The sequence below is a fragment of the Pristiophorus japonicus genome, unplaced genomic scaffold (assembly GCF_044704955.1).
Source record: "Pristiophorus japonicus isolate sPriJap1 unplaced genomic scaffold, sPriJap1.hap1 HAP1_SCAFFOLD_275, whole genome shotgun sequence".
Taxonomy (NCBI): domain Eukaryota; kingdom Metazoa; phylum Chordata; class Chondrichthyes; family Pristiophoridae; genus Pristiophorus; species Pristiophorus japonicus.
In genome coordinates, this window is record NW_027252505.1 from 670,721 (window position 1) to 680,840 (window position 10,120).

The 10,120-nt window shown below is 45.3% G+C and overlaps 1 protein-coding gene across 1 annotated transcript in view; it reads left to right on the forward strand.

Moving 5' to 3' along the window:
* The window catches only part of LOC139247613 (probable G-protein coupled receptor 139), a 32,268-nt gene extending 25,119 nt beyond the window's left edge, over window positions 1-7,149 (forward strand). Inside the window, exon 3 of the mRNA XM_070871685.1 lies at window positions 6,251-7,149. Within this exon, the coding sequence (XP_070727786.1) occupies window positions 6,251-7,149 (899 nt within the window). The remainder of the gene's footprint in view (window positions 1-6,250) is intronic.
* Window positions 7,150-10,120: the final 2,971 nt, after the last annotated feature.

Below are 10,120 nucleotides of genomic sequence, written 5' to 3' on the forward strand. Positions count from 1 at the left end.
TAGAGCTGCAGAGCACCAAAGGGCGAAAAACATCAGTGGGAGTTGTGTACAGACCTCCAAACAGTAGTAGTGATGTTGGGGAGGGCATCAAACAGGAAATTAGGGGTGCATGCAATAAAGGTGCAGCAGTTACAATGGTGACTTTAATATGCACATAGATTGGGCTAACCAAACTGGAAGCAATACGGTGGAGGAGGATTTCCTGGAGTGCATAAGGGATGGTCTTCCAGACCAATATGTCGAGCAACCAACTCGGGGGGCGGCCATCTTAGACTGGGTGTTGTGTAATGAGAGAGGATTAATTAGCAATCTCGTTGTGCTAGGCCCCTTGGGGAAGAGTGACCATAATATGGTGGAATTCTGCCTTAGATGGAGAATGAAACAGTTAATTCAGAGACCATGGTCCAGAACTTAAAGAAGGGTAACTTTGAAGGTATGAGAGGCGTGAATTGGCTAGGATTGATTGGCGAATGATACTTAAGGGGTTGACTGTGGATGGGCAATGGCAGACATTTAGAGACTGCATGGATAAACTACAACAATTGTACATTCCTGTCTGGCGTAAAAATAAAAAAGGGAAGGTGGCTCAACCGTGGCTATCAAGGGAAATCAGGGATAATATTAAAGCCAAGGAAGTGGCATACAAATTGGCCATAAATAGCATCGATCCCGGGGACTGGGAGAAATTTAGAACTCAGCAGAGGAGGACAAAGGGTTTGATTAGGGCAGGGAAAATGGAGTACGAGAAGAAGCTTGCAGGGAACATTAAGACAGATTGCAAAAGTTTCTATAGATATGTAAAGAGAAAAAGGTTAGTAAAGACAAATGTAGGTCCCCTGCAGTCAGAATCAGGGTAAGTCATAACGGGGAACAAAGAAATGGCAGACCAATTGAACAAGTACTTTGGTTCGGTATTCACGAAGGAGGACACAAACAACCTTCCGGATATAAAAGGGGTCAGAGGGTCGAGTAAACAGGAGGAACTGAGGGAAATCCTTATTAGTCGGGAAATTGTGTTGGGGAAATTGATGGGATTGAAGGCCGATAAATCCCCAGGGCCTGATGGACTGCATGCCAGAGTACTTAAGGAGGTGGCCTTGGAAATAGCGGATGCATTGACAGTCATTTTCCAACATTGCATTGACTCTGGATCAGTTCCTATCGAGTGGAGGGTAGCCAATGTAACCCCACTTTTTAAAAAAGGAGGGAGAGAGAAAACAGGAAATTATAGACCGGTCAGCCTGACATCGGTAGTGGGTAAAATGATGGAATCAATTATTAAGGATGTCAGAGCAGCGCATTTGGAAAGAGGTGACATGATAGGTCCAAGTCAGCATAGATTTGTGAAAGGGGAATCATGCTTGACAAATCTTCTGGAATTTTTTGATGATGTTTCCAGTAGAGTGGACAAGGGAGAACCAGTTGATGTGGTATATTTGGACTTTCAGAAGGCTTTCGACAAGGTCCCACACAAGAGATTAATGTGCAAAGTTAAAACACATGGGATTGGGTGTAGTGTGCTGACATGGATTGAGAACTGGTTGTCAGACAGGAAGCAAAGAGTAGGAGTAAATGGGGACTTTTCAGAATGGCAGGCAGTGACTAGTGGGTTACCGCAAGGTTCTGTGCTGGGGCCCCAGCTGTTTACATTGTACATTAATGATTTAGACGAGGGGATTAAATGTAGTATCTCCAAATTTGCGGATGACACCAAGTTGGGTGGCAGTGTGAGCTGCGAGGAGGATGCTATGAGGCTACAGAGCGACTTGGATAGTTTAGGTGAGTGGGCAAATGCATGGCAGATGAAGTATAATGTGGATAAATGTGAGATTATCCACTTTGGTGGTAAAAACAGAGAGACAGACTCTTATCTGAATGGTGACAGGTTAGGAAAAGGGGAGGTGCAACGAGACCTGGGTGTCATGGTACATCAGTCATTGAAGGTTGGCATGCAGGTGCAGCAGGCGGTTAAGAAAGCAAATGACATGTTGGCCTTCATAGCGAGGAGATTTGAGTACAGGGGCAGGGAGGTGTTGCTACAGTTGTACAGGGCCTTGGTGAGGCCACACCTGGAGTATTGTGTACAGTTTTGGTCTCCTAACCTGAGGAAGGACATTCTTGCTTTTGAGGAAGTGCAGCGAAGGTTCACCAGACTGATTCCCGGGATGGCAGGACTGACCTATCAAGAAAGACTGGATCAACTGGGCTTGTATTCACTGGAGTTCAGAAGAATGAGAGGGGACCTCATAGAAATGTTTAAAATTCTGACGGGGTTAGACAGGTTAGATGCAGGAAGAATGTTCCCAATGTTGGGGAAGTCCAGAACCAGGGGACACAGTCTAAGGATAAGGGGTAAGCCATTTAGGACCGAGATGAGGAGGAATATCTTCACCCAGAGAGTGGTGAACCTGTGGAATTCTCTACCACAGAAAGTAGTTGAGGCCAATTCACTAAATATATTCAAAAAGGAGTTAGATGTAGTCCTAACTACTCGGGGGATCAAGGGGTATGGCGAGAAAGTAGGAATGGGGTACTGAAGTTGCATGTTCAGCCATGAACTCATTGAATGGCGGTGCAGGCTGGAAGGGCCGAATGGCCTACTCCTGCACCTATTTTCTATGTTTCTATGTTTCTAAGTTAGTTAGAAAAAGCAGCAAACCATAGGTCTGGGAGAATTTTAGAATTCAGCAGAGGAGGACAAAGGGTTTCATTAAGAGGGGAAAAATAGAGTATGAGAGGAAGCTTGCCAGAAACATAAAAACTGACTGCAAAAGCTTCTGTAGAAATGTAAAGAGAAAAAGATTAGTGAAGACAAACGTAGGTCCCTTGCAGTCGGATTCGGGTGAATTTATAATGGGGAACAAAGAAATGGCAGACCAATTGAACACGTACTTTGGTTCTGTCTTCACAAAGGAAGACACAGATAACCTTCTGGATGTACTCAGGGACCGAGGGTCTAGTGAGAAGAAGGAACTGAAGGATATCCTTATTAGGCGAGAAATTGTGTTCGGGAAATTGACGGGGTTGAAGGCCGATAAATCCCCAGGGCCTGATAGTCTGCATCCCAGAGAACTTAAGGAAGTGGCCCTCGAAATAGTGGATGCATTGGTGATCATTTTACAACAGTCTATCAACTCTGGATCAGTTCCTATGGACTGCAGTGTTGCTAATGTAACACCACTTTTTGAAAAAGGAGGGAGAGAGAAAACGGGTAATTATGGACCAGTTAGCCTGACATCAGTAGTGGGGAAAATGTTGGAATCAATCATTAAGGATGAAATAGCAGCACATTTGGAAAGCAGTGATAGGATTAGTCCAAGTCAGCATGGATTTACAAAGGGCAAATCATGCTTGACAAATCTTCTGGAATTTTTTGAGGATGTAACTAGTCGAGTTGTCAGGGGAGAACCAGTGAATGTGGTGTATTTGGACTTTCAAAAGGCTTTTGACAAGGTCCCACACAAGAGATTGGTGTGCAAAATCAAAGCACATGGTATTGGGGGTAATATACTGACGTGGATAGAGAACTGGTTGGCAGACAGGAAGCAGAGAGTCGGGATTAACGGGTCCTTTTCAGAATGGCAGGCAGTGACTGGTGGAGTGCCGCAGGACTAAGTGCTGGGACCCCAGCTCTTTACAATATATATTAATGATTTGGATGATGGAATTGAGTGTAATGTCTCCAAGTTTGCAGATGACACTAAACTGGGTGGCGGTGTGAGCTGTGAGGAGGATGCTAAGAGGCTGCAGGGTGATTTGGACAGGTTAGGCGAGTGGGCAAATACATGGCAGATGCAGTACAATGTGGATAAATGTGAGGTTATCCACTTTGGGGGCAAAAACACAAAGGCAGAATATTATCTGAATGGCGGCAGATTAGGAAAAGGGGAGGTGCAACGAGACCTGGGTGTCATGGTTCATCAGTCATTGAAGATTGGCTTGCAGGTACAGCTGTTGGTGAAGAAGGCAAATGGTATGTTGGCCTTTATAGCAAGGGGATTTGAGTATCAGGGCAGGGAAGTCTTGCTGTAGTTGTACAGGGTGTTGGTGAGGCCCCATCTGGAATATTGTGTTCAGTTTTGGTCTCCTAACCTGAGAAAGGACGTTCTTGCGAGAGAGGGAGTGCGGCGGAGTTTCACCAGACTGATTCCCGGGATGGCAGGACTGACATATGAGGAGAGACTGGATCGACTGGGCCTGTATTCACTGGAGTTTAGAAGGCTGAGAGGGGATCTCATAGAAACATATAACATTTTGATGGGACTGGACAGGTTAGATGCAGGAAGAATGTTCCTGATGTTGGGGAAGTCCAGAACCAGGGGACATAGTCTTAGGATAAGGGGTAAGCCATTAGGACTGAGATGAGGAGGAACTTCTTCACTCAGAGAGTTGTTAACCTGTGGAATTCCCTGCTGCAGAGAGTAGTTGATGCCAATTCATTGGATATATTCAAGAGGGAGTTAGATATGGCCCTTGCGGCTCAGGGGATCAAGGGGTATGGAGAAAAGCAGGAACGGGGTGCTGAAGGAATGATCAGCCATGATCTTATTGAATGGTGGTGCAGGCTCAAAGGGCCGAATGGCCTACTCCTGTACCTATTTTCTATGTTTCTATGTTTCTATGTTAGGCGAGTGGGCAAATACATGGCAGATGTAGTATAATGTGGATAAATGTGAGGTTATCCACTTTGGGGGCAAAAACACGCAGGCAGAATATTATATGAATGGCGGCAGATTAGGAAAAGGGAGGTGCAACGAGACCTGGGTGTGATGGTTCATCAGTCATTGAAAGTTGGCATGCAGGTGCAGCAGGCATTGAAGAAGGCAAATGGTATGTTGGCCTTCATAGCGAGGGGATTTGAGTATAGGAGCAGGGAAGTCTTGCCTCAGTTGTACAGGGCCTTGGTGAGGCTCCACCTGGAATATTGTGTTCAGTTTTGATTTCCTAATCTGAGGAAGGATGTTGTTGCTATTGAGGGAGTGCAGCGAAGGTTCACCAGACTGATTCCCGGGATGGCTGGACTGACCTCTGAGGAGAGACTGGATGAACTGGGCCTTTATACACTGGAGTTTGGAAGGATGAGAGGGGATCTCATAGAAACATACAAGATTCTGACTGGACTGGATAGGCTAGATGCGGGATGAATGTTCCCGATGTTGGGGAAGTCCAGAACCAGGGGACACAGTCTTAGGATAAGGGGCAGGCCATTTAGGACTGAGATGAGGAGAAACTTATTCACTCAGTGAGTTGTTAACCTGTGGAATTCCCTGCCACAGAGAGTTGTTGATGTCAGTTCATTGGATATATTCAAGAGGGAGTTAGATATGGCCCTTACGGCTAAAGGGATCAAGGGGTATGGAGAGAAAGCAGGAACGGGGTACTGAGGGAATGATCAGCCATGATCTTATTGAATGTTGGGCAGGCTCGAAGGGCTGAATGACCTACTCCTGCACCTATTTTCTATGTTTCTATGAATTATTCGTCCAATTTCGATGCTAAAAAACGCATTTAGTTGGACATTCCCTGGTCAATGATAACTATTTATTTTATTCAGAGTCCATTCTTTGCTATGTTATTCGGAAATTCTTACTTTCAATGAGTGACAATTTCAACAAAAAGATGGAAAGCTCATTGGTCAAAACACTTCCTGCAGCCCAGTTATCTTTCTAACGATTGTACTCTTGTATTTAATACCTTAACATCGTCATATTAGCTTCATACATTATAAGTAGAAGTACCTGTAATTATTGCATGCCAAAATTGCAGTAGATGTTAATTTCTGTTGCACTCATTTTCAGTTCTAATTAGAATCCATATCCTCAGCAGGAGCAAGAATTCAATCAGGTCCCCCCCGCCCTCCCCCTCCGCCAACACAGTGGTACAGAAGTGAATCGCACCGCTCTCGGTGCTGACTGATCCCGCCACACGGAGGCTTCCTCAGAGGTTCTTGACCCTTGTGTCCCTGTTACCTTGGGCGGTGTTGTTGCCTGCTGGGCTAAAGTTAGATCTATCATTTAATCTCTCATTGATCAAACATCTGTTAATTTCATGCTGTCTCGATCCCCATTTCATTTATTGATTCCTTATTGTTATTGCAATATACCCTGTATTCAGTTCCTCAGGTACTAGAATTAGATTATATCATTTCATGTCGCTAATGATTTGCAGATTGCAGACCGAATTCCATCAATCTTCTGCTCTTGCTCCCAGCCTGATGTTTAATTGACCTGGTTATTTGCTTTCCTCACAGTGAACCTAGTGACGATAGTGATCCTGTCCCGGGGAAAGTGCGGACTCTCCAAATGTGTCACTCGCTACCTGGTGACCATGGCAACAGCGGATCTACTGGTCGTGATCCTGGATCTGATACTGAGGCACATTCCGATTCGTTATATGGAACAGTTTCTTTTCATCCGGTCCATCCCCCTGTGTAATATCCACGCCGTCCTGCTTTATGCAGCCACAGACTGTTCTGTCTGGTTCACCGTCACTTTCACTTTTGATCGATTTGTGGCCATTTGTTGCCAAAAGCTGAAAACTAAATATTGCACCGAGAGAATGGCGGCTGTGGTTCTGGGAACAGTGACTGTGCTGAGCTGTTTAAAGAACATACCCTGGTATTTTATGTTCACAAGTCGGTATGTGCTTAGCAACAAACCCTGGTTTTGTGATATCAAAATCACTAATTATACATCACTGGGCTGGGCAGCATTCGAGCTCCTTCATTATATTCTAACCCCGTGTGTCCCATTTGTTCTGATCCTGCTGCTCAATGCTCTCACCGTCAGACACATTTTAGAGGCCAGTAGAGCCCGCAGGAGACTCCGTGGTCACAGCAGTGGGGAGAGTCCCAGAGACCCCGAGATGGAGAGTCGCATGAAATCCATCATTTCACTGTTTGTTATCTCGGGGAATTTCATACTGTTATGGACAGTGTATATGCTGGTTCTTGTGGCAAACCGGATTGGTTGGATTACACGTCATGTCGATATACCTCTGTTTGTTGATGAAATAGGATTCATGCTGCAGCAGCTGAGTTGTTGCACAAACACTGGTATTTATGCCGTGACACAGACTAAGTTCCGGGAGCAGTTTAGGAATGTGGTGAAATATCCCTTTCTTGTAATTGTAAAATTCATTAAACGATAAGAAGCAGTGGAGACTTTCCAGCCTCAGAACTCAATGCTGCCTGATAATGGGGGGGTCGCGGGGGGAATTCCGGTTGGAGACACCTTCCGACAAACGCCTCCGACTGGAACATTTTACAAAAACACCTGGTGGTCCCGGAGACGCCTTCGATTCCCGTCTGAGGCCTTCATTTCATGTGTAGCGTCCGGGAAAGCGACTTCCCCATACATACAGTAAAGCTGGAGTCACATGGGCCTGGGCCACCAATCACTCTGCAGTATTCTCATTGATAATAATGGGAACCTCGCTTTTATGTGTCCCATTATTATCAATGAGAATAACCCCCTAAAAAATAAAACAACATAATAAATTAAAAAAACACCTCACATATTTAAAATTAATTGAAATTAAAGTTAATTAAATGTTTTGGGAAAAAATATATTTTGGTATATTTTTAACATGTTTTAATAGGGTTTAAAATAAATGTAGCTCAGTGGATAGGGTTTTTACTGTAAAAATATGTATTTAAATTTATTTTTCATATGTTTTAAAACTCTTATGCTGGTAAAAGTAATCTCTCGACCTGCTTTTACCTGGTGTAAGAGTTTGAAGGACATTCACTGGACATGATTTGGGCAAATGCCCCAATCTCACCCACACAAATGTTCTTCTCCCCGGGATATGGAGAATCCATATGGAGAAATCTTTGACAGATTGGAAAAGCCAGTTTTCAGTGATGCACAGCACACCCCAAAAACTGGCTTTTTAAAGGCGTTGGCGGGTCCATGCACATTCCATCTGGACCCAGGAAGGCCGGAATTTCAGGCCCATTGTGTCCGAGCCACTCTCCCTCATGGTGAATATTATCACACTCACTCACACACTGTCTACACAGGGCTCCCTGGGAGGGGAGTGGCGATCTGTCAGGATCCTCTGGAAAGGATGGTGTTCCCTAACACACCGCCTAAAGCAGCTGGTCTCCCGCCTGCACTAAGATGGCGACATCCCTTGTCTAGACAATCGGATGGTGTTCCTCAGGACCCCTCCCTGCCTCACTTATGTATGTCCTCACTCGCGCTCGGCACAGCATATACAGCTCTGGTACCCAGCACAAAGCTGGCTGCAGGGTCATTTCCCATCGGCTGGTTGATGTCATTGACCCTTCCCCTTCCCAGAAGTGAGGCCAGGTGATTTGTAGCGGCAGTCGAGGGCAGCGGCAGATAGCGGTTTGTTCACCCAAGAAGTGGTCGAGTGGCTAAGGGAAGCAGCTCGGCCCAGCTGGTGGCCTGCACCAATCCCCGTACCCCAGCACAGTAAGGAGGTCCAACACCAGGTCCCATGGCAGATCCTGTCGACCACGCTTTACATAAATGCCACTCAACCTGGCACTGGGTAAGCAATGGACTGTTCCAGTGTCAGTCCTGCTAATGTTTAACTGCTGTGGAAAATTCTGCCTTTCCTTCTGGTCCTGTAAAGTATGAAGTGGTGTGGTCAGTAGTTCAGTCTGTGGAAAGTATTCTAGTGTTTAGAATCATTTCAGAGTTCTGAGAGGTAATGGATATCCTACAGGAGATATAGTGGGTATCCTGCAGGAAATATCGAGGATATCCTACAGGAGATATAGTGGGTATCCTGCAGGAAATATCGAGGATATCCTACAGGAGATATAGTGGGTACCCTGCAGGAAATATCGAGGATATCCTACAGGAGATATAGTGGGTATCCTGCAGGAAATATCGAGGATATCCTACAGGAGATATAGTGGGTATCCTGCAGGAAATATCGAGGATATCCTACAGGAGATATAGTGGGTACCCTGCAAGAAATATCGAGGATATCCTACAGGAGATATAGTGGGTACCCTGCAGGAAATATCGAGGATATCCTACAGGAGATATAGTGGGTATCCTGCAGGAAATATCGAGGATATCCTACAGGAGATATAGTGGGTATCCTGCAGGAAACATCGAAGATATCCTACAGGAGATATAGTGGGTATCCTGCAGGAAATATCGAGGATATCCTACAGGAGATATAGTGGGTATCCTGAGGGAATATCGAGGATATCCTACAGGAGATATAGTGGGTATCCTGCAGGAAATATCGAGGATATCCTACAGGAGATATAGTGGGTATCCTGCAGGAAATATCGAGGATATCCTACAGGAGATATAGTGGGTACCCTGCAGGAAATATCGAGGATATCCTACAGGCGATATAGTGGGTACGCTGCAGGAAATATCGAGGATATCCTACAGGAGATATAGTGGGTACCCTGCAGGAAATATCGAGGATATCCTACAGGAGATATAGTGGGTATCCTGCAGGAAATATCGAGGATATCCTACAGGAGATATAGTGGGTACCCTGCAGGAAATATCGAGGATATCCTACAGGAGATATAGTGGGTATCCTGCAGGAAATATCGAGGATATCCTACAGGAGATATAGTGGGTATCCTGCAGGAAATATCGAGGATATCCTACAGGAGATATAGTGGGTATCCTGCAGGAAATATCGAGGATATCCTACAGGAGATATAGTGGGTAACCTGCAGGAAATATCGAGGATATCCTGCAGGAGATATAGTGGGTATCCTGCAGGAAATATCGAGGATATCCTGCAGGAGATATAGTGGGTATCCTGCAGGAAATATCGAGGATATCCTGCAGGAGATATAGTGGGTACCCTGCAGGAAATATCGAGGATATCCTGCAGGAGATATAGTGGGTACCCTGCAGGAAATATCGAGGATATCCTGCAGGAGATATAGTGGGTACCCTGCAGGAAATATCGAGGATATCCTGCAGGAGATATAGTGGGTACCCTGCAGGAAATATCGAGGATATCCTACAGGAGATATAGTGGGTATCCTGCAGGAAATATCGAGGATATCCTACAGGAGATATAGTGGGTACCCTGCAGGGAATATCGAGGATATCCTGCAGGAGATATTTCCTGCAGGAGATATAGTGGGTACCCTGCAGGAAAT